This window comes from Myotis yumanensis, unplaced genomic scaffold, assembly GCF_028538775.1.
Source record: "Myotis yumanensis isolate MYYU_CA2020_CCGP unplaced genomic scaffold, mMyoYum1.0.hap1 SCAF_21, whole genome shotgun sequence".
Taxonomy (NCBI): Eukaryota; Metazoa; Chordata; class Mammalia; order Chiroptera; family Vespertilionidae; genus Myotis; species Myotis yumanensis.
In genome coordinates this window covers 15,524,979-15,548,808 of record NW_027223772.1, presented here as the reverse complement: position 1 = coordinate 15,548,808, position 23,830 = coordinate 15,524,979, and the positions used below count along the sequence as shown (strand labels likewise).

The 23,830-nt window shown below is 57.2% G+C and overlaps 2 protein-coding genes across 2 annotated transcripts in view; one reads left to right on the top strand and one right to left on the bottom strand.

The window, feature by feature from the left end:
* Nucleotides 1-8,083, bottom strand: part of LOC138998904 (small ribosomal subunit protein uS2m-like) — a 31,556-nt gene extending 23,473 nt beyond the window's left edge. Inside the window, 6 exon segments of the mRNA XM_070400957.1 lie at nucleotides 3,014-3,118; nucleotides 3,685-3,812; nucleotides 3,916-4,127; nucleotides 4,213-4,316; nucleotides 7,267-7,398; nucleotides 8,021-8,083. Of these exon segments, the coding sequence (XP_070257058.1) occupies nucleotides 3,014-3,118; nucleotides 3,685-3,812; nucleotides 3,916-4,127; nucleotides 4,213-4,316; nucleotides 7,267-7,398; nucleotides 8,021-8,083 (744 nt within the window).
* The window catches only part of ROR2 (receptor tyrosine kinase like orphan receptor 2), a 196,489-nt gene that overhangs the window by 94,841 nt on the left and 77,818 nt on the right, over nucleotides 1-23,830 (top strand). The gene's annotated exons all lie outside the window — the stretch shown is intronic.

Here is a 23,830-nt window from a genome sequence, read left to right as displayed (position 1 = left end):
GTGCAGTCCTGAGGGGAGTCCATCTATCCCAGGAAAGTAGGGAATCGGAGTCAGAACCCTTCCTCCAGCCCAGGCAGCAGTCATGCAGGGCTGTGGCCATCAGGGTACTTGTGAGTGTGAAAGCGAGTCCAGAAAGCCCCTCGGAGGGGTGCGTGCCAGGGGGCCGCATGGGCATCTCCGTCCCGGGCCAGAAAGGAGCACCCTGAGAGGGTGCTGCCCGCTGCACCTGGGTTCCAGGAGCCTGGGATGACTCGCGACATCGGCCGCTTCTCTGTCCCCTGTGAGCTCGGGGCCCTGCCCGCTCTGCAGTGACAATGTTGAAACGCCCAGAGCTGACGTACTGTGTGGGCAAAGCGGCCTGTTTCTCGTCTCGTATGCAGGGAGGCTTCAGGCCAAGAAATGGGCTGGCTGTGTTGTCCTCCGGTGACTGGGACGGGCCGAGAGGTGCAGCCCCGGGCGGGTTCCCCTGGCAGGAGACGCTCGGGCACAGGTTCCTCAGTGTCCTCAGCTGCTACTGGGGTGGCAGTGGAGACGCGGAGATGAGAGAGTTTACACAGGCCGGGCACACAGGATGGCACACAGGGCAGACGCGCTGCCATTCCTCATCCTTGTGGCAGGAGTGATGGTGACGGTGTAGGCCTTCACAGCGCCGGGACCAGGCGTATGTTTGGGAACCCGGGGTGGCCGGGGGGCGGGGGAGAATAAGACAGCCTCTCAGTGCCGACTGGCCATTTGTGAAAAGACGGACGTCTGCGTTCTCTCCTCAGCTCCCCCTTGCCCTCTTTCCCTGCTCCCCTCGCCTTCGCGCAGCGCGCTCTCGGTGCCCTGGCCGGGACCTCCCTGGCTGCTGCCGGGGCACGGGCCGAGGCGGAGGGACATGCACAGGCTTCCGTGGTCCAGGTCCTGCTAATGCGAGAAGAGGAAGTTCCGGGAGAGGCAGTGGGGGGATGGCATCAGGGGTTTCCTGGGGCGGGAGGCACAGGCCATGGCAGAGCAGGGCAGGCCACAGTGGGACCCCAGGGCCTTGAACGCTGGCCCGGCCACTGTGAGTCAACTCGGAGAGCAGGGGGCAGCTCGGAGGCTGGGCCTGCCTGTGTGCTAAGGACCAGCTCTCACGTGGACATGAACCCAGGCAAACCCTGGGGATCCATGCCCACACCCATGCCCACACCCCTGCACATCCATGCCCACACCCCTGCACATCCATGCCCACACCCATGCCCACACCCATGCCCACACCCCTGCACATCCATGCCCACACCCATGCCCACACCCATGCCCACACCCCTGCACATCCATGCCCACACCCATGCCCACACCCATGCCCACACCCCTGCACATCCATGCCCACACCCCTGCAGATCCATGCCCACACCCCTGCAGGTCCATGCCCACACCCCTGCAGTGCCTCATTTTGTTGCCTTTTGGACTCTTTGCCCGGGACCGGTTATTAGGTTTCCTTGCTACCACTCTCCCCTCAGTTCACAGAGACCTTCTCTCGTCTGTGCGCTGGAGGGGTTCCTGTTCTGGGCGCTCTCTCATCTAAACTCCAGGGTGCACTGGCGCTTAGGCATGCCCGCTTCCCGAGGACGCAGCACCTCTGTGATGGTGGCAGCACTCGCGCGCACAGTGCTGCTTTGCTGGGAAAGGGCCCGGTGGGGGAGGACACGCCGCTGTGGTGCCCGCGCTGCTGACCCGCTCAGCATTGGAAAAGCTTTGAATGAAGGTTCTAAATCAGTGGGAGGCCCTGGGTTTTGTCTGTGTTTTGGGGTCTCGTTTTATAAAAAGGTGATTTATGGTGAAGGAGACAAGGTCGAGGACTGCCCTGCAGGCAGGATAGAGGCGGAGGTTCTGGAATGTTCTGGGTGAGCGGCATGCAGGAGGATGGTCACAGCCTGGCAGGGGCTCGGTGCTGCCTGGGCCCGGAGCCGTGGGAGCGGCTGCTGGTGGGCTCCCGGCGCCCGCGCCTCCCTGCACCTTCTCTTGGGACTGGGCTGGCTTCCTCTGCCCCAGAAAGGCCTCTGCACTGCCTGGTGTCATTGGCCTTCGCGGCTCTCAGGCCTGCCCAGGTCAGGGAACGGGCTGGGCCTCTTAACTGCCTGACAGTACGGACCCAGAGTAACCCAGACAGGCAGGGCGCCAGCCAGCGTGCAGATGGGACGCCGGCCTGAGTGCAGGGGAGCATGGTGATTCCTTTTTTCCTAAAATATGCGTTTAGCGTGGCAGCTTGGCAGCGAGAACGATCTTTTGAGATTTTTTTGTTTCATGTGTTCCCCTTAGAAAGTCTGAGGAAGTGGCCCTGAAATCGACATCTTTCGTGCTTTTGCTCTGCCGTGTGGTTTACATCCAGGTGCGGGGACGGGAAAGTGAACCTGCAGCAGTGCAAACACGCTTCCTCCTTGAAAAGGCGGCAGACCAGCTCAGAGCGTGGCCTCGCAGTGTTCTTGGGCACAGTTGGAACTTTTCCTCGTTTCAGACACTTTCAGCATCTGGGACGTGGGCCTCTGTGAGGAGCCCTGAGAGCAGCCGGCAGCTTTCCACCTGACTGGCCCCCAGAGCGTTCATCCGCACGCAGGGCGGGGCTTCCCCTCCCCCTCAGACAGTTAAGTCTCGGTTTATAATATCCGGTAATATTTTTAATTGTTACAATTTTTAGTTTCATTATACTAGATGTGACCTCATTACATGGTTTTCTTGTTTTAAGACTAGAAAACACTGCAGAACACAAGTCTTTAAGGAAAGGTTTAATAATGTGTGTGCATATATAACTTCTGAAAATCTGAAGTGTACTTTTTCGTTTTCCTTGAATACACATTTCTTAAAAATTATTTCGTTTTCTTCTGACCGTTCTCAAAACGTAAATTGTTACAGCTTCTTTCCTTTGGAAATAAGCACACTTTGTACCATTGCCTGGAGCTGCCAACAGAAGTGCCCACAGTGTGAACGCAGGGGCTGCTCTGGGCATTGGAGCGCACTGGTCGCGGGCAGGGCACAGGCGGCAGCGGGCCCTCACCTGGCGCTGGGGCTGCATGGCTGGCACCTCCCCCGCCAGAGGCTGATCTCTGTCCAGGTGCTCGGACCCTGGGGCAGGTGGCGCCTCCCGCGCTGGTTCTGGCTCCTGCGGGCAGTGGTCCGGGACAGGAGGTGGAGACTGCCTGCGGGGACTGGCGTGGTGCAGCGCCTCTCCGCCCTGTTCTCTCCATCTGTGCGCCATGGAGTCCCCAGACCCAGGAGGAGGCGGGGAGGACCAGGACAGAGCACTGTCCCGTCCCCAGTCCCTCCGGCTGCCCCACCGGCACCTCTCCCCTCGGACCCTCTCAGCGAGCGCTGGAGCCTCGGCTCTGGGGGTGGCCTTGGAACATGTAGTTTTCAAAGCACAGTCTCTCAGGTGGCTTAAGTCATTGCCGAGGACAAGAGCCACCATCATGATTGCATAGAAGCATGTGTTTGGTATGTAATTTTCACGTAGTAGGGCCTCAGTAAATACTTAGTGGGGTGGGTTTTCCTAAGGTGGTGGCCTGGGCAGGGCACGGAGTGTTAGGGAGCTGACTGAGGCCCTGGATGCCACGGGGGGCTGCAGAGGCGCTTGGCTTCAGAGAGCCTCGCTCCAGGCCTCCACGGAGCGTCAGCCCTGCGGGCGCACCGTCATGTCGTTCCATGGCGTAGTCCTTGTCGTGATCAGACATGCTGGGCAGACGACGGCTCCCAGAAGTTCAAAAACTTGTCGTGAGGTCGGCAGCCTGTGAGCAGCAGCTGGGCAGCCCCAGGCCCAGGTGGGTGGTCCTGGCAGGTCCGGAACATTCTCAGCAGCGCTGCCGGGGAAGGCGCAGTGGATTGCAGAATCAGGACCTCTTTGTACACTGAAGTCGCACACACACCAGTACAAACGGCCACGCTGGCCACACGCGTCCTCACGGGTGACTCCCAGAGAAGTCAGAAGGCAGCGGTGGGCACGGGCAGGCTCATGTGCAGGGCTGGGCTTTTCAGGGGGCACCGTGCGGGTGGTGGACACCGATGCAAGCAGGAAGCCTATGGAAGCGGGAAGCCGGTGGAAGCCGGTGGAAGCCGGTGGAAGCCAGTGGAAGCCGGAGGCCTGTGGAGGCAGGAAGCTGGTGGAAGCTGGAGGCCTGTGGAGGCGGGAAGCCGGTTGAAGCGGGAGGCCGGTGGAGGCGGGAAGCCGGTGGAAGCGGGAGGCTGGTGGAAGCCGGAGGCCGGTGGAGGCGGGAAGCTGGTGGAGGCGGGAAGCCGGTGGAGGCGGGAGGCCGATGGAAGCGGGAGGCCGGTGGAGGCAGGAAGCGGCTGCCCCAGATGCACTGCTGTGGAGAACAGGAGAGGAAGGACCTCGGGAGGTCTGGAGGGAATTTTGTTGTGTCTTCCTTTCCAGCTGGAAGGCAGCTTGGCCTCCTCAGTCAGCTGCCTCTACAGTGTGCCCGCCTGCTCCAGCCTTCCAGCCAGCCCCGGCCTCTCCTCCTGCCCCAGCCTCCCTGCCTGTCCTGTCCTCCCAGCCCGCTCCGGCCTCTCCTCCTGCCCCAGCATCCCACCCTGCCCCGGCCTCCCCTCCTGCCCCGGCCTCCCACCCTGCCCCGGGCCTCCCCTCCTGCCCCGGCCTCCCCTCCTGCCCCGGCCTCTCACCCTGCCCCGGCCTCCCCGCCTGCCCCAGCCTCCCCTCCTGCCCCGGCCTCCCTGCCTGTCCCGGCCTCCCCGCCTGCCCCAGCCTCCCAGGACAGACCCTCGTGTTCACAGGCCTCCTTTCTCCCGCCTGCAGAGACATTGTCATGGCTTATTTCACAGATGCGCAGGCCGCTGGTCCATGGCTGTGTGTGGGGAGAGGTCCTGGGAACACCTGCCTAGGAGATGCTAGGGGCCAGGATGGGCACTGGGATTCGGAGAGGCCTGAGCATGGAGCGCGGGCAGCTCTTGCAGGGCTGGGACCCGTGTTCCTGCTGCAGCTCCTTTTGGCCCGTGGCGTGGGCTGGGCACAGTGTGTGCAGAGAGCGCGGTGCTGCCCTCACGGGGCCAGCACAGGTGTGGAGTCAGGCGCCAGGGAGCTTGGGTGTTTTCAGGAGAGGAGGCCAGGCTGAGTGGCGGGCACGTTTGGCACGTGGGGCACATCTTGGCTTCCATTGGCAGATGGCGCTCTGCCCCGGCCGGGCTGGGGAGGGACACGTGGAGGTGAAGAGGGAGAGCGAGAACCACTGGGCAGGCCCCTACCCTTCCGTTTCTGAGGCTCCCCCAGGGGGCAGCGGGAAGCTCAGGGCGGGGGTGGGGGGGTGGGGGGGTTGGGGGGGCGGGGTGTTGCTGGCGGGCCCGTTTCCAGATCCGTGCAGCCTCTGGCCACTGCCCGGCCCCGTCCATGGGCCGCCTGAGCTCAGACAGAGGCAGGTGGAGACAGAGTCGCTCCTGCGAGGCTTGGCCAGGCCGCCACGGGCCTCCCTGCAGCAGAGCCTGCGCTGCCAGCTCTCGGGGCTGTGCTACCCCAGCCTCACAGGGGTCAGTGCTGTCCAGGTGGGACTGGAGGTGACCCTGTGGCCCAGGCTGGTGGGGGCACACACTGCCTCTCAGCTGCAAGGCTTCCGCTGGGGACCGGGCCTTGGAAAAGGCTTGGAAACGTGGTTCCACTTTGGTTCGGTGCTGGGAGAGGTGCCCGCCACCCAGTGTGGCGGTGGTGTTTGGGCTGGAACATGGCTCTTGCTGAGGCTTCCGTAGCGCAGCTTTGAGAGAGCCTCTGCGCTGGGTGCGCACCCCTCCTGGCTCCACCCGTGCGGCTGGGAGGAGGGTGAGGACAGTTCCGTGAGCGCGTGCCGGGGCCGGGGCAGGATTCACCTTTGCTTCGTGGCTGGGTTGAAAAATAAACTGCCAGAGACAGTTGTCCTTCAGGCCGGCCGCAAGTGAGCTGTGGACAGGGGGTTTGAATGGCGGGAGCTGGTCCTGGTGGAGAGGGGGTGAAGGGCCCCCCCAAGGTGCCCCTCGGGCCCCAGTCTCGTCCCTTGAGCCAGGGGTGTGCCTTTCCCTCTGGGCAGCAAGATGACCCGGCTTGTCTTGGAGATTCATTTGCAACCTGAGACACATTTTCACTTTCCAGTCATCAGCTAGAAGGGACTTTGGATAACCTCAGCCAGCCCCTGCGCCCCTCTCCCCCGTCCTGACCTCAGCCAGCCCCTGCGCCCCTCTCCCCCGTCCTGACCTCAGCCAGCCCCTGCTCCCCTCCCCCCCATCCTGACCTCAGCCAGCCCCTGCGCCCTTCTCCCCCGTCCTGACCTCAGCCAGCCCCTGCGCCCCTCTCCCCCGTCCTGACCTCAGCCAGCCCCTGCACCCTTCTCCCCCATCCTGACCTCAGCCAGCCCCTGCGCCCCTCTCCCCCGTCCTGACCTCAGCCAGCCCCTGCGCCCCTCTCCCCCGTCCTGACCTCAGCCAGCCCCTGCACCCCTCTCCCCCATCCTGACCTCAGCCAGCCCCTGCACCCTTCTCCCCCGTCCTGACCTCAGCCAGCCCCTGCACCCTTCTCCCCCGTCCTGACCTCAGCCAGCCCCTGCTCCCCTCCCCCCCGTCCTGACCTCAGCCAGCCCCTGCGCCCCTCTCCCCCGTCCTGACCTCAGCCAGCCCCTGCACCCTTCTCCCCCGTCCTGACCTCAGCCAGCCCCCTGCGCCCCTCTCCCCCGTGCTGACCTCAGCCAGCCCCTGCGCCCCTCTCCCCCGTCCTGACCTCAGCCAGCCCCTGCGCCCCTCTCCCCCGTGCTGACCTCAGCCAGCCCCTGTGCCCTTCTCCCCCGTCCTGACCTCAGCCAGCCCCCTGCGCCCCTCTCCCCCGTGCTGACCTCAGCCAGCCCCTGCGCCCCTCTCCCCCGTCCTGACCTCAGCCAGCCCCTGCGCCCCTCTCCCCCGTCCTGACCTCAGCCAGCCCCTGCGCCCCTCTCCCCCGTCCTGACCTCAGCCAGCCCCTGCGCCCCTCTCCCCCGTCCTGACCTCAGCCAGCCCCTGCGCCCCTCTCCCCCGTCCTGACCTCAGCCAGCCCCTGCGCCCCTCTCCCCCGTCCTGACCTCAGCCAGCCCCTGCGCCCCTCTCCCCCGTCCTGACCTCAGCCAGCCCCTGCGCCCCTCTCCCCCGTCCTGACCTCAGCCAGCCCCTGCGCCTCTCTCCCCCGTGCTGACCTCAGCCAGCCCCTGCGCCCCTCTCCCCCGTGCTGACCTCAGCCAGCCCCTGCGCCCCTCAGCCTTACTGACTTCAGGCAGGTGGGGGGCCAAAACGGGAGGAAGTCACGCTGCTCACTTGCGTTTTCCCAAAAGCTGTGCTGTTGGGTGCAGTCAGGCTGGGCCCGAGGAGCTGGCTCTCAGCCATGTGGGGAGGACGGGCCTGAGGCCACTCCCCTTGCATCGGGCCCAGCAGCGTGGCCTGGGGAGGCTGGGGGACAGGAGTCAGCGAGGTGGCTGGTCACACGGGGTCCCGGCTGGTGTGGGGGGCTGTCAGGCCCAAGCTGGTGTGGCTGCTGGTTGGGGATCCGAGTGCCTGGACGGTGGGCCACCGGTGCTGGAGCTGCTGTGACTTGGGCTCAGTGCAGGCACCCCTCCCTTTTCCCTCTGGGCCACTGCAGGGTTTGGGGAGAGTCCACCTGCCCTGTTCCCCTAATTGTGTTTTTCAAGTCCAGAGGTGCTGGGGGCTCCCCTGGGAGAGCCGCGTGTGGCCAGGCCTGAGGCAGGCACTGCAGCCCCGCTGGGACCCTCCTGGCCACACCCGGAGCCCTTTCTCCCGGGCTCAGGGCTGCAGGAGGCTCCCAGGCTCCTCCGAGGAGGGGACTGCACTTCAGCTTCCCTGTTGTGGGGTGACTCGGGGACTGCTGTCAGCCAGGGCTCAACAGGGGAAACAGAACCGGTAGGAGACATGCGTGTGTGAAGGGACTTGTCCCCTGGACTTGGCCCCTGCTGCCTCAGGAGGTGGAGGCCATGGCGCGGGCGTAAGGAGGGCTGAGCGTGCCACCCCACCTCCTTCCTCTGCGGGCGGCCTGCCCTGCTCGGCGCCCACTCACCAGCCAGGCCCACCCGAGCTTCTGGGCGTAGGCGCTGATCTCAGGTACCACATGAGGCTTCATCGGCGATGGGGTGGCTGGGCTCTCGCCAGCCACATGGACCCGGCCATCACAGGGCAGCCTGTGTCTTCTCTGCCAGCTCAGTGCTTAACTTAACGTCTAATCGTAGCTAATTGCTATGTTTCGTTCTCAAAGTAAGTAATGTGCCCGTGTCAATCTTAGGAAGGCTGCGCCCCTGCCTTCCTGCATGACATGGACTGGCAGCCCGCGTGTCCCGGGCTCTCCCAGTGCCTCTCGGTCCTCACCCCGTTCGTTCTCAAGCTCAGCCCTGTGGCGACTGGTCAGATGGCCAGAGTCTGCTGGCACGTCCACTCAGGCCAGGACCCCTGTGCTGAGCCCAATAGGTGGCATCTCTGGTCTAGGGATCCCTGGTTTGGATTCTTGACTCAGGGACATTATGGGTTGTGCTGGCCTCCCACAGGGCGTCTTTTAGGGGCGGAGGTGGGCCGTCTCTCCAGCAGGCGGGGCTTTGCCTGCTTCCTGTCACCTGCCAGATGTCTCTGAGGTGCAACACGGAATCCTCCCCATAGTCCAGCTAAACTCGGCCCATCCCCCACGCTGGATCTCCTGTTCCCACCCTTTTTCTTAAAAACAACACACTTACGTTGCAAAAGTAAAAATATGAATTTTGTGAAACTCTTAAATCATAAGCAGTGTGTAATGTCAATTCCTACCTTCCCAGATCTCCAAGGCCAGCGCAGGCCCGGTGGCCGCGGGCTGTCCGTCTTCCCGGTTTTTTCTGTACATATGAACACTGCTCTAGAAAGCGTTCATATGGACACTTTTTTGAAACTCGTTTTTTTCTCTTAATATGACATCATGCACATTGGTCACTTCCAGATCTGGATGTATACTTTCTTATTCTTTTAATGACGGCAAAATAACCTGGAAGCTCCATTCCCAAGGCTGCCCCCACTCTCACACGTGTCTGCCTCTGCAGTGGGTGTGTGCTGTTAGCCGTGTGTCTTCCGAAACCCGCCCGGGGCTGAGCACATGCACGACTTCATCACGCAGCCCGTAGTCCAGTGGGTTCAGTAAGAACAGGAAGGAAACACTCAGGTCCAACGAGGAAAACGCGTTAAAAGCTGCTGTGGTGATGAGAATTGATTCGCCTCCCGTATTCAGGTTCACAGGTACAGGTAAACATGTCACTTTAAGAGAACCAAGCCAGGAAATAGAAGATACATGGTAATATATGTGATTTATGAAGAAATTAACATAAACAGAAACCAGTGGGCTGATTAATGATGGTTTATTTATGTTTTAGGTTAAAATGAAACACTGATTGTAGGTGTGCAGTATTTTATATCATTTCCCTCGTTGTGTGGTGGACTTCCGTTAGTCACATTGGTAAGGAGATGTCAGCTGACCTGCACGCACCTGGCTTCCCTTAAGCCGTCACTCCGGGCTGTAATGACTGAGCATTCTCTCCCCTCCCGCTCTGTGGGAGCACTCGAAGGTGACGCTGGAGCTCGCTGCCTGCTGTGTGCGTGCGTGCACACATGGTCCACCCTGATCAGAACGGCCTAGTGTTCTTCCCTCGTCTCACGCGGACTGGCATTCTGGGAGGTGCCTGCAATGCAGAGTGATTACTTAGAGGTGGGCACTGGCTGATGGCGGTTAGTGTGTATGTCAGCTGGTCTGGAGGCCACCGACGGAGTTCTCCTGCACGCCCAGCTGTGTTTACTTCCTGATGTCTGTTGATCATTTAGTCAGTATGTGTAGGGAGGTTATGAAATGCCCAAAAGGCTTTTAAGAAAATTAATAGCATATTTCTCATTTAAAAAACACATAGGAAACTAGAGATAGAAGGATAGCTTTTTATAATGTTAATATCTATGCCAAACTAGAAACGAACATTAATATCATAACCTAGATATTCTTATTAACATCAAGGCCAGTTAAAAAAGCCTTACATGGCGTTGTTCTGCAGGACTTGCCAGTGCATTAAGACATGAAGCAGCCCAGCCATTGTGGCTCAGGGGTTGAGCATCAACCCATGAACCAGGAGGTCACAATTCGATTCCAGGTCAGGGCACAAACCTGGGTTGCAGGCTTGATCCCTAGTAGGGGGCATGCAGAAGGCAGCTGATCAATGATTCTCTCTCATTATTGATGTTTCTATCTCTCTTCTGCTCCCTTCCTCTCTGAAATCAATAAAAATATATTTTAAAAAAAGACATGAAGCAGAAATCAGGTGAGTTTTAATAGCTATTTAAGATGCAGTTATTATTTTACGAGACTTTGTACGTTAAAATCCCAAGTAAACAGACTAACCACTTTTAGAATTAGTTTTGAATTAATTATTATGTACTAGAGGCCCGGTGCATGAAATTCGAGCAAGAGTAGGGTCCCTAGGCCTGGCCAGCTGGGGCCTTCTGGCTGCCGGCCGGGGCCTTCCTTTGTTCCGTGCCACCCGCTGGTAGTCAGCACACGTCATAGCAAGAGATCGAACTCCTGGTCTCCTGGTCGAGCTCCCTAGGGGATACTTTGCATATTAGCCTTTATATGTAGATAAAGTATATTTGAAAAGCTTTCTGTTCTATCACTAATAATCAGAAGCTGTGTGGAGGGAAAATTCCAGGTACACCCACCACCATACCAGTAAAAATGTTAGGTCCTATTGAAATGACCTAAAAAACAGCCAAAGGGTCTGAAAGCATGTGAGAATGATGAAATTTTAAAGAAGGACAATCATTTATTCATTTTCTGGAAGAAAAATGTTTTAAAGATGTCAGTTCTTCCCATTGTAGCAAACTTGAAAATAATCTGAATGCACAACCCAGTGGGGCTTCCGGACAAGGCTGGACGTCACCCTCTGACCTGGCTGGAAGAATAAAAAATGGCTAAACGGCTGAGAAAAATGTTAGTATGAAAAGCAGTAAAAGGAGATCTTTACTATGTTTTAAAATCTATTATAAAGCTGCAAAGGCTAAAACAATATGCTACAAGCCCAAACGATGACTAACAGAATAGGCAAAGACATGAGTAAATCCTGGAAGGAGAATACTAATGGGCAGTACAGACATTTAAGAAGTCCTTAGAATCCTTCAAAATCCAGAAGTAGAAATTAATTTTAAGAAGGGTAAATCATTTATTGGTTATCTAATGGCAAAGATTTAAAAAATTATATTCTTATATACTGCTGGTAGATGTGTGAGTTGGGCCAATTTTTTACTCCACTTTCACTTCTAAGAATCATCTGAGAATATGCGGAGAGAAATAAAGATTGACAGGAATGTTGATCATAGCTTTATTTGGTGTAGTTACCCATAGGAAACAGTATGAGTGTTCAGTAGTAAGAGTATAGTTAGTAAACTAGGTAAGCTACATAGAGAAGTATTTTATAGACATTTAAAAATCACATTTTCAAAGAATGATACAGCAAAATCTTTATATTACCTATAATGATACGGGAAAACTTCACAATGGAATACTCACCTCTCTATTCAGTGGGGATACAGTGCCGCTGTGCCCAGACCCGGAGCCGTGTGCACTCTGAAGACACTGCTCTTCCTATAGGGCATGCAGTCCAGGGAGGAATGGGCACTGTAATGTTAATAATGTGCAAGAATAAAGCTCAATTTAAGAAATGACTCTACCCTTGTAACAAGAAGTGTTTGTGTCAGCATGTGGAGGATATAGTTTGGGAAGTCAGAAAGAAGTGCATCCAAATTTTAATACTGTTTTTTTTCTGGGTCAAAGTATGACAGGTGATTTTTTGTTGTTATTGTTCTTACATTATGCTTTTCAGTTCTTTGCAAATTTTCTATAAAAGCTGACTTATTTTAGTAATCAGAACGAAGTTGAGAAAGAAACCCCCATAGTCCTCTCCTTCTCAAAACATAATGTAAACACAGTAATTGTTGATTTTTCACATTTATAACATACTAGAGGCTTGGTGCACGAAATTTGTGCACAGGTAGGGTCCCTAGGCCTGGCCTGCGATCAGGGCCGATTGGGGCCTTCTGGCTGCTGGCCGGGGCCTCCCTACCCTGGCTGCCAGCTGGGGCCTTCATTCCGCGCCGCCCCCTGGTGGTCAGCGCACATTATAGCGAGTGATAGAACTCTGGTCTCCCAGTTGAACTCCCGTGGGGACACACTTTGCATATTAGCCATATATATATATATATATATGGCTATATGTATATATATATAGAATAGATTATTTACTTACCCATGGATTACCTGTTTCTGTCCAGCAAGTCATTCTGTGCAATTGCAGGTCGTGGAATATAATCACAATATGTTAGATTTTATGTTTTAGAAACTCTTTGGTTCTAATGCAGATAAAAATGTAGGTATGTCAACATTAAAAATTCCATGAAATAAGAAATGGGGCCCGGAGCAGAGTGTGTATGGGGGCAGGTAGGTATAGAGCTACAGTAACAATGTCCGTGGGTGGAACGCTCTGGTCCGCTCCGTGCATTTCACCCTGGGAAGGGAGACGCTGTGTTGCCCCTTCAGATGGCGGGGAGTGTCAGGGTTGACCAGCTGCTTCTGGGCTGAGCTGGGATTCGAACCCATAAGGGCAAAACCACAAGACGTCTTTAGCCACAACACCAGCGTGTCCTCCTGGAAAAGCGGTCTTTATTTCCCCGACAACCTGAGGCCGGAACCACCTGGGCACCTTCCCATTTTCCCACCCAGGTAGCGGCTGTGGGGAGAGGACCTGGAGGGCTCTGTGCCCGCTGTGGTGCCCGGTGCCTGTCCTCGGGGCACTTGTAAAACAAGGACTTCTCTTCCTTCCCCTCTAACGTCCAGGGCAGCAGCTGGTGGCCCTGGTGACCTGAGAGTCCCTCTGAGCTTTGCCCCGTCGGTCCTCTCCTCTCACAGCCCCTGCAGAGCCAGTCGCAGGCCTGGGATTTATAAAATAGGACATGAGATCGGTGCCCCCATTTTAGGGGCCTCACCACTGGATGGGAGTTGGGATGTTTCCTCAGAGCGCCTTCTCCCCCGGCCTCAGGTCTCGGTGGATATTCCCTGGACGTCTTTCTAAATAGTCTGGGCAGTGGCCTCCCCAGGTCTCCCCGCAGGGCCTCAGGGGTCTCCCGAGCCTTAGCTCCTCACCCAGAGTGGTCAGAGGCAGTTAAATGTGAGCAGGACCTGCTGGAGGCCCGGCTGGCCTGGCCCGCAGGCCCTGCTCTGACCCCGCTCTGGGGGGGAGTGCCCGAGTGGGGCTTGACGTCCCTGCCAGTCAGCAGTCATTCGCTCACCGACGGCTCCCTGCCACACGGCACGGGCTCCTTTCAGAGCTTCTGTGTATTAGGACTTGCTGCCAGGCTGGGAGCGGACGTGTGTGCTTTGCTGAGTGTCCCGCTGTCTGCAAGATGTTGTTTGTCACTGGCTTCCAGCAGGTCACCCAGAAACATGCAGGGTCAGGGCTCAGCCATGTGGCCTGTCTGACTTGGGGACCTCCCTGTTCCCTTCATTTCCTGGAGGCCCGAGGGCTGGAGAGCCCTCTGGGCAGTGTGGACAGTGCTGGTCCCTGGGTTGAGGGGGCCCTGCTTTGGCAGAAAAGAGAGTATGGCTGACAAGAGGCCTTGCCAGGCCCTGCCCTCCTGCCGAGTGGGCTGCTTCCTAATTGCACACACATGGCCAGTTCCCTGCCCCCTCTGGCGACAGCTGTGTGTGTGTGTGTGTGTGTGTGTGGCCCGACACCCTGTTTCTCGTCAAGGAAACTGGGGAGCCACATACAAGGCCTGGGACGGCTGCCTCAGCACTGGTGGCCCCCAGTGTGCCTGCCAGAGCGTCCTCCCTGCAGGGTGGCCACGGGGATTCTGCCGTTCAGTCGCCCCCTGCTTCCCGCTGTGGTTTGGGTGAATGTCTCATAAGTAGATGTCCCGAATGCACTGAGTCCCGAAGAGGGACGCCCTGCACACGCTGGCCAGAGGCCTCTCTACCTTCAGGCGTCCCCGCTTCCCAGGTTGGGTTCTGTTTCCTGGTGGGGTTTTAGAGCTGCCTCCTCCCATCCGTCGTGGTCCAGGCCCACTCTCTCCTGGGCATCAGGAAGCGCCGGTTTTATGTCACTCACCCGCACGAAGCCTGGCGAGCAGGGACCATTTGACATCATGTTTTTCAACCGATTTCAAATCATGTTTCCTTAATGAAACACATTTCTGAGAGAGGGAGAGCGCCCCTCCCCCCCATCCCCTATTAGGGGCTCACAGCTAGAAATAATTGGTCCATTGTGCTTTATCATTTCTCGTGAGTTGAGTGTGTATTCATACACCTCGGACGACTCCCCTCCCAGGGAGTCACAGCGTGGCAGTCATTGCCCTGTTGTCTCTAGGCGATCACGGAACCTCTCTGCAGCGAGCACTGGCCCCTCCCGGGACCCTTCCTGGGACCCCCCTTAAACCCCACATCTGTTTTCGTGAGCTCTGCATTCCTCCCGCCTCCCTCACGGCTGGCCCCGAGCCATCTTGAGTTCCATCCTGACCCTGTGGGCCTCGCTCGGCTGGGCCAGCTGTCCCAGGAGCACCTCAGAGCAGGTGCCACTGCCCGTGACCTTAGAACACACAAGTGGACAGCTCTGGACAGGCCCAGGCAGACGGGTCTCCCTGTCCTGGGGTGTGGGCAGGCGGCTGCTGTCCGTGGAGAAGCCTGCTGCCCAGGTCCTCCGTGTGGCCTCGGGGTCGGCCAGGCTTGCCCTTGACTGTCAGATTTTCTACTCGGCCTCGGTGTGGCCACTGGTGGTCCGTGAGGTCTAAAGGTTGGCGACCGCTGGTTTAAGGAAACCTTAGCAGACCGTCAGTGGCCGTGGAATGGCGGTCATGGCAGTATTTCACCTTTGGAAGGCAGTTCATATTAGCAAAGTGTCTAATGTGACCTGGAATTTTTTTGCCGCTGTGTTGTTCGCTTGTGAAGAATCAGTTACTAGGTCTGGCTTTCCCTGCAGGCGGCTGGAGTTTCTGGGTCTGGAAGGGCCCCTGAGGTCCTGTCGCCCCGCTGCTCGGCAGCGCCCAGGCCTCCCTGTGGGTCACACCCAAGAGCTCCTGGGACCACGCTCCCTGGTGGAGCGAGACGGTGGCACAGGGGGCTGGGGCGGGACAGTGGCACATGGGGCTGGGGCGGGACAGCGTTTGATGGGGACGTGTGGTCTCTGAGGACCTCGGACTAGCTCTGCCCTGAGGGTGGTAATAGGTGTCCGAGCATCACCATGCACCGCCTTCGACTTTGGGGCCAGGGGATGCTGGAGAAGTACCAGCCCTGGCCTTGCTCACAAGGAACATCCGGTCCAATCCATGCTGGTTTTTGTTTGCTTGCTTTGGTCTTCCTGTTGTATAAAGTGTTTATTTTCTCCTCTGTTGCTTTCACAGTGCACCTGTTTTCCTAGCCATTTCATAGGTAGATCTGAGTTAGGCCACAATATATTTTCCCTTCGTTAGAACTTGGTGAAAGTCAGATCACATAATTCCCTAATAGGACCTCACGGGCAGCCAGCGCAGCCCCCAGTCCCGCCCTGGGTGCCGGGGGCCTGCTGAGCCCCGCCTGCCCTCAGCCTCCTGGGGACTGAAGCTTGAAGGGGACTTTGTTTTCTGAGTCCTGAACCAGGTCTGTCTGCCTCTGTCCTGCAAACAAGGCTCTGAGCGCCTTCACCATGGGCCGGGGCGGGGCCGGGCCTGGGCTCCCCGGTGCCCCTGGTGTCCAGGGCAGCTGCTCCCTGAGGTCGGGTGGAAGGGGTCCCCAGAGAAGGGGTGTATGTTCAGGCACGAACGTCTGTGTCAAGCTGGTGCTTGAGGGAGTGGGGGGCCGGGTGCACACCCAGGCCGTTGGCCGTGCCTGTGTGAGTGGAGTGGGGCACCTGACCTGTCTCCAGCCACTGGTCGGGGGAGGGGGACAGGAGCTGAGACCAGAGGGCGCACGTGGGGTTGCAGCCGGCCTGCCTGTCCCCGAGCGGGGGGTGCAGTGTGTGTGGAAGGGGTTCAGCAGAGTGGTGGCTGTGGTGAAGGGAAGTGTATCTTAACTGAAGAGGACACTGGGCAACACCGACAGGCAGTGTGAGTGCTGGGCACACACTGTGTGGTCAGCTCGGGCCGCTGTCACAAGTGCAGGCTGGCCAGCCTCGACAACAGAGCGTGTGCCGGTGTCTGGAGGTCACGGGCCGGCAGGGTTGGGTTCTCTGAGCCCCCTCCCTGGCCTGCAGATGGCGGTCTCCCTGTGCCGCACACTGCCTTACCTCTGGGTGTCTGTCTGCAAGCTCCTCCTGGTCACACTGACCTCATTGTAACTCGATGACCTCTGTACAGGCCCCTCTCCAAGTGAGGCCACATTTGCTATGCGAGGGATTAGGGCCTCAGCACATGAGTTTTGGGGGACATGATCCCACCTGTTCACTTAGATTGTGCAGCACTGGGCCGGCACTGCTCCCTCTTCGAGGTACCGTGCCCAGGGCCTCGGCGTTCGGTACCTTTGGCAGCTCTGAGGGGCTCATCTCTAGTCCGGACCTGGTCACACAAGGTCTTCCTTTCCCTTTCACACTCTCCTGCAAGTCATCTCGCTGTCTCCAGACGCCTTCCCTAAAATCGCTGTTGCTGCCCAGAGGGTGACGTGGCATTGCTGGTGCCAGGAGCTGGAGCCCAGGACCGCAGAGCCTCTAAGGCTCTAGCGACAGCAGCGGCAGCTCTGTCCGAGGGAAGGAGTGGGCTGACGCAGGAGAGCTAGAGTTAGTTTGGAATCCTGGAGCATTTGTGCAAAGACCCGAGGGAAACGCAAACACATGCTAGGCCGCTGCCCTCAGGCGGGCAGCTTCAGCCTTCCCAGGTGGCCCGTGCAGGTGGCCTGTGCGGGCCGGATGGAGGCAGCCTTGCCTGTGGCTCTCCCTGGCGAAACAAAAGGCGAGAGGACAGAGACCATGCACGACAGGGACCATGGTAACCGCTTCTGTTGCCCAGCGTGGCCCCCTCTGCAAGGAGCACTCTTGTCTTCCCCTGTCCTCTCAGCCCCAGGCCTAGAGGTTATGCCTCCCGGGTCTCCGTGGGGCTGAGGCATTGGCCTTGTTCCATCCCCGCCGGCTGCAGTGCACAGGCGCTCCTCTGGTCTCGTCCCTCCCCTGCCTTCCCCATGAAGAAACTGGGGCTCAGGCAGCTCTAGAGGTGCACCCAGGTGTTCCCTACTGGTGGCTGGCGCAGCAGTTGGAATTGAGGTGCCTGACGTTGTGACATGTGAGGGTCACAGTGGAGCCCAGACCAGGCTCTCAGCGGCCTCTTATAAGGGCACTGTCTCGTTCATGACTTCCTAGCACCATCACATTGGGGTTAGGTTTCAGAACATGAATATCAAAATCCACGGGGCCGTGCAGCTAAGTTCTGCCCTGTTCTTTCTCTCTCTCTCTTTTTTTTGGTAGTGCTACTAGTATACTAAATTTTTATTTTTAAAATACCTTTATTGTTGAGAGTATGACAGATGCCCTTCTCCACCCAGTTCCTGCCCCACCCCAGGCCTTCACCACCCTATTGTCTGTGTCCATAGGTAATGCATATTTCTATATATAAAACCCTAATATGCAAATAGACTGAACCGCAGAACAACAGAACAACCAATCAGTCACTATGACATGTGCTGACCACCAGGGGGGCATGCGCAGAACATGGCCGGTGTTGGCAGCAGGTGGCAGAGTGTGAAACATGGTGGGCATCAGCCACAGCAGGATTGTGGAGCAGGTGAGTGGGGGCGCCAGACCAAGGCGGGGCGCTGGTCACTGTCATCAGGGCGAGCCTCTGGTGGTTACTGAAAATTCTTTGCTCCTGTGCACCATGGTTCTGCCAGCGCTCGCACCTGCTGCCAGCACTGGCCCCACTTGCACCTGCTGCTGGTGTGGGAGCGGCAGCAGCAGGAGTGGGGCTTCCGGCAGACAGGGGACCGGGGGCCGCGGCAGGAGGGGCCGGGCAGGGTTGCAGAGGATGGGCCGAGAACTGCCCCTGTGCCCACCGCAGCCTCGCGGCCTACAGTTCCTTTCAAGGTGCACGAATTTGTGCACCGGGCCCCTAGTCTACACTAATAATAGACAGATATGTAAATTGACTGTACCTCCACAATGCCCCACAGCCAATCAGGAGGGAATATGCAAATTAGCGGGACAAAGATGGCAGTGGCCTCAGAGCCAGCCGGAGCGGGTGGGAGGCTTGGGTCACCCCCGGCGACTGAGGAAGCCAAGCTTCCTGCCCGCCCTGGCCAGTCACTGAAGGAGGGGCCTGTGGGTGGTGGCCACGGAACCGGCCTGAGCGCACGGGAGGCTTGGGTCACCAGGGCCGGCCTCCAAGGGAGGGCCCTGCAAACGGCCCTCAGCCCCTCACCCAGGCTGGCCACGCCCCCCCCCCCCCAAGGGGACCCTCACCCCATGGGGGCGTGGCTGGCCTGCAAACTGTCCCAGCCCCTCACCCAGGCTGGCACCATCCCCAGTGGGGGCCCCCACCCCAATAGGGGCGTGGCCGGCCTGCAAACCACCACAGGCCCCTTGCCCAGGCCTCCCCACCCCTCAAGGGAACCCCCACCCTGATCCGGGACACCCTTTAGGGCAAACCAGCCAACCCCCCCCTCCCCCGCCCCATGCACCAGGCCTTTATCTATACTAATAAAAGGGTAATATGCTAATTAGACTGGGAGACCTTCCAGGAGACCTTCCAGATGTTCTTCTGGACAAAGCCATGGTGGCAGGGCCGAGGTAGAGGCGGTTAGGGGCCAAGAGGGGAGGGCAATTGTGAGTGATCAGGCCAGTGGGAGGGGCTGTTGGGGGTGATCAGGCTGGCAGGGGGGCAGTTGGAGGTGAGCAGGCCGTCAGTGGGGGTCAGTTGGGGGTGATCAGGCCAGCGGGGGGGGGGGGGCAGTTGGGGATGAGCAGGGGGGCAGTTGGGGGCGAGCAGGCTGGCAGCGGGGGGGCAGTTGGGGGCAAGCAGGCCGGCAGGCAGAGTGGTTAGGGGCAATCAGGTAGGCAGGCAGGTGAGCAGTTAGGAGCCAGGTCCTGGATTACAAGAGGGATGTCCGACTGCCGGTTTAGGACATCCCCCGAAGGGTACCAAATTGGAAAGGGTGCAGGTCGGGCTGAGCCCCCCCCCCCCCCCCCCCCCCCGCACGAATTTCGTGCACCAGGCCACTAGTATGCATATAAGATCTTTGGTTAATCTCTAGCTTTCAACATTTCATGGAATACTGGTATGGTGGTGATGGACTCCTTTAGCTTTTTCTTGTCTGTGAAGCTTTTTATCTGATCCTTAATTCTAAATGATAGCTTTGCTGGGTAGAGTAATCTTGGTTGTAGGTCCTTGCTATTCATCGCTTTGAATATTTCTTGCTGCTTCCTTCTGACCTGCAAAGTTTCTGCTGAGAAATCAGCTGATAGTCATACAGGCACTCCCTTGTAGGTAGCTAACTGCTTTTCTCTTGCTGCTTTTAAGATTCTCTCTTTGCCTTTAACTCTTGGCTTTCTCTTTCTATAAAAGGTGTTAATGCAAAAACATTCAAGCCTGTAAAGAATTTTTGTGAGTTTATTTGAGCCAAACTGTCGACAATTGCCAGGAAGCAGAATCTCAAGGGATTGGGATAATGCTCTGGAGAATGGCAGTCTTTCACCTGTTTTTATACTTACAGTCAAAGGGGGAGATGTAGGTGGTTACGTGAAATCCATTGGTGATAGATTGGAGAGGTGGGTGAAAGTATAGCGGGGAAACTTCTGGGATTGGATAAAGAGTAAAATGGTAGACATAGTTCTTTTGCTTAGGTGGATGCAGGATAGTTAACAGACAACAATTAACAGGATAACAGTAACAATGAAGGAATTTGTGGTCTCTGTCCTGGCGCCCAGGGCATTTGGTTGTGCCCTGAGGGGTCCGAAGAAAGTGAAGTTACACGTTACCCTGACATTTCAAGCATCTGTTATCATAGATGCAAAAGACAATACGCTTTGTTAAGGTAAAGATTGACCTTGTCAGGGGAGATACCGGCCTGGGAGGCGACGACCCACCATCACTGCTTTTAGTTAAAGTTTAATTTCAGACCATCCTTTGCGGTCGGTCACTTCAGGTCTTAGAGTTCCAAGCCCTCCACGCAGGCCTCCCCTGAGCTTCAGGTTAGCATGTGGCCCTTTTGTCCACAAATGGTTAGACTGTAACTGCTCAGGCCGTCCTTCCCATCCTTCCTACAGAGAGGAGGGCTCTGCAGGGGGGCCTTGCAACACCCTCTTCCCCCTCCACCGGGAGGCTCTGTGGACAGTGCGCCTGGTGCCAGGCAGGGGCGCAGTGTGGAGGCTGTGGGTGTGGCGGGTGGAGGAAGTGGGGCCCCGGTTAGAGGCAGCCCCAGAGGTGCGAGTGCCCGGGGAGTACTGCTGCAGAAGCGGGGAGTTTTTCTGCCGACTTGAGTGAAAGAAAGATACTTGGCTGTGCTTATCCAAGAGCGATCTGTCGGTGCAGGCCCCAGTAATTTGCAGTTGTGTGACACAGATCTGAATAATTAGAGGGTTGATCCCAGGGCCTGTGAAGCCTGCACGAGTGCTGGCTAGGGAAGAAGTCAGGCTCGGAGACTGGAGACTGCGCGAGGGAGTCCTGGGTCTTTAAGGTTCCACACGCTGAATTGATTTAGTTTGGCAGAAACTACAAAGACAGACATGGAGTTTAGAAAAGCAAAGGCTCGTGTGATCACAGCCCTGGCCCCGAGAAGAGGAAATGCTTGGTAAACGGCACCGTGGACCAGCGCCCAAGCCCCCGCCCCCCATGATTTTAAGGTCGTCTGGGATAGGTCTGAACAAAAGCTGACACCCTGAAACAGCCGCCCTCCCTCCCGGCTTTCTCCCCCTCCCCATTCACATCCCCCGGGGTGGTTTCCTTCAGCGTTTACTCCCTAAGTAAATCTTCATCGTGGTCGTTAAACCCAGCCTTGACTTCTCTTCGTTCCCATGGATACCAGATGGCCACAGGCCGCCTGGATCCGGGGGAGGCCCCTTCCTGGGGCCCAGCTGGCGGCTGCCAGGCGTAGAAAGGTGGGGTGATAGCTGTCAGGAAGGGAACCCCTTTTCTGGCTCCTTGCATTAGACAGTCTTTTTTCTCAGGTGAGCCCACGCACGCTGCGGCCACAGTTGCACCGGTTCTGACTCGGCCTCACTCGGCGGTGGCTGAGCCCCTGCAGGTCTGGGCGGCGCTGTGACCTCCGGACCCCATGGAAGGCCTCCGGCACCGTAGGAGGCCGCTCACTGCTGGGCGAATTTGGGGAGGTGGGGACACAACACCGAGGTCCGCCCCCACTGTGGGACGAGACTGAGGCCAGGGTTGGCCAGCACTGAGTTTCCAGGAGTGTTGCCCATGGTGTTTGAAGCGGAGGGAGGGCAGCCTGGGAGGCAGGCGAGCCCAGCCAGAGCCCCCAGCGCTCCCACAGGCCTTCATCTCCTTCAGAGGTGACCGTGGCTTCAGTGTAACCCAAAGCAGTGGTGGTTGGTTAAAATACTGTCACATTTTTAGAAGAGTTAAGATAATTGTTAGGTTAGGTGGCTCAGGACTCGGCCCAAGAAATAGAGAGTCCAGTGAATCGGAAAAGAAAGGAAAGGAAAAGGTTTATTTCTGCGTCCCCGGGAGACCCACGTACCCCCAAAGACAGGGCATGTGGATTCACACCAACAGGGAGGGGGGCGCTTTTTTTATACTGCGGTTGGGTGAGGGGCGGGGACATGAGCTGAGGTATTCAGTTGAGGAAGTTTCAGCTGCAGGGGGTCAGCCAGGTATTCAGGAAGGAGTCAGTGTCTGTGTGGGGGTCGTGTTGATTCAGGGAGAAGCTGGTATCTGTGTCTGGCATGCTGATCTGCCAGACATGCCAGGGGGAGTCCATTATCTCATCACATGTCTGCATGTATCCGATCCTGGGCTCTCTCCGACCTAACAATAATATCAATTTACAATAGTACAGTTTGCTAGTGAATAGTTATAAGTACTTTCAAATCCCACTCCTGTGTCTTTTCATTTTGAAGTTGGGCTCAAAACCAGTAACACACGGTAAGTGACGGTCACTGCCCTGTGTCTCGAGCCCGCGGCCTCCTCCGTGTTGGAATCCTCCATGGACTGCCACGCCTTTTCCCTGGAAATACATAGGACCCATCAATCCTGGAGGAGAGTGGAGACAAACAACTAGAAAAATAAACGAGGGGATTGTGGACAGAAGTAACGGCAGTGCAGACAACGTGAGGGGTGTGGTGGAGAGATGGGGCACGGGGTGTAGGGCTGGCGTTGGGGGCACAGAAGGCCTGCCGAGGGGGCTCCCGCTGGGAGACGGGCCGAGGGGGCTTCGGAGCACCTCTGTCGCAGCAGGAGCGAGTCCCGGTGGTCAGGTGGCTGCTCTGGAAGGTGAGTCACACCAGAGTGCGGCCGCCTTCGCAGGGGCGGCGAGGCTGTGGCCTTTAGTGGAAGTGGGTGGGTGCTCCTTGGGGGGTTAGCAAGGGAGTGCCATCATGGGCTTTGTCTCTCGAAGAGACCCCTCTAGCTGTTCGCACAGAGGTTCAGGTGGCTGAGTGTGGAAGTAGGGACCTGGGTGGAGGCCACCTTGGTAGGTGAGGAGCAGAAGGAACTGGCTCCGGGCCCTGTGCTGGGGCAGCCGACGCCTGCCTGACCGGCTGCCAGGAGGCAGGGGACAGCAGAGCGAGGGTGGGACAGAGCGGGCTCTCACCACCCCGGGAAGGTTTTCTAAGTCTCCGGCAGCTCCCCCAACGGCCCCATCTCAGCGGCGGTGACCATGAACATTCTCAGATCATGGCCGTGGGAGGCAGGTTAAGAACAGCCTCTTCCCATTGGTGGTGGTGGTTTTTGCGTTGTCGTTGGTTTTTTGAAACATAGCCGTCTCCCAGACACCTGGACATCGCCGAAGGATTTGATGATTTCCTCCAATCAGTTAAAAAGGGCCCCAGAGCTGCTCTCGTCGCAGTGGTTCGGTCGGCTTCTTTGGCATCCCCTCAAGTACGTTTTGTTCGCCTGCAACTTACAGGGAGACCATCAGTTTCCTGGAGGCTGACAGCTGGGCGCTGTCACATTCCCAGTCAGGAATACCCTGGAGAGTCAGCAGGCAGTTTCTGAGTTAAGAACAGTATTTACACAGTTGATTTGAGGATTAGTGAAAATCCTGTCATTCTCTGTGAGCCTGTCAAAAGCCACAGGAGCTGGATTTAATGCTTCAGTCCCAAGCAAAATGCACTCGTGTTACCAGTAAATATTTAATGTTCTCTTTTAAGCACCTTTTCTGACCCATGTTCTAATTGCCTTCAAGTTTATTTTTCAAACCAGGTGATAACTTCTATTCTGAATGAAAATGTCTGGGCTTCTTTGCTGTTGAGAGGGAGCTATGCTGCTCTCTAATGACGGCCCATCAGAGAAAAATCATTTTTGTACGCCACGGATTTGTACTACGGCATATTGGGAGATGTAGAGAGTTTAAAATGTAATGCATATTATTTATTATGGAAAAGGGTATTTAATATTATTGGATTTCCTTCTTGAAACAAAATCTATATAACCATGAACTTTTTCTTTTCTTTTTTAAAAAAATATATTTTATGGATTTTTTACAAAGAGGAAGGGAGAGGGATAGAGAGTTAGAAACATCAATGAGAGAGAAACATCGATCAGCTGCCTCCTGCACACCTCCTACTGGGGATGTGCCCGCAACCAAGGTACATGCCTCTGACCGGAATCGAACCTGGGACCCTTCAGTCCGCAGGCCGACGCTCTATCCACTGAGCCAAACCGGTTAGGGCCATGAACTTTTTCTTAAACCCATTAC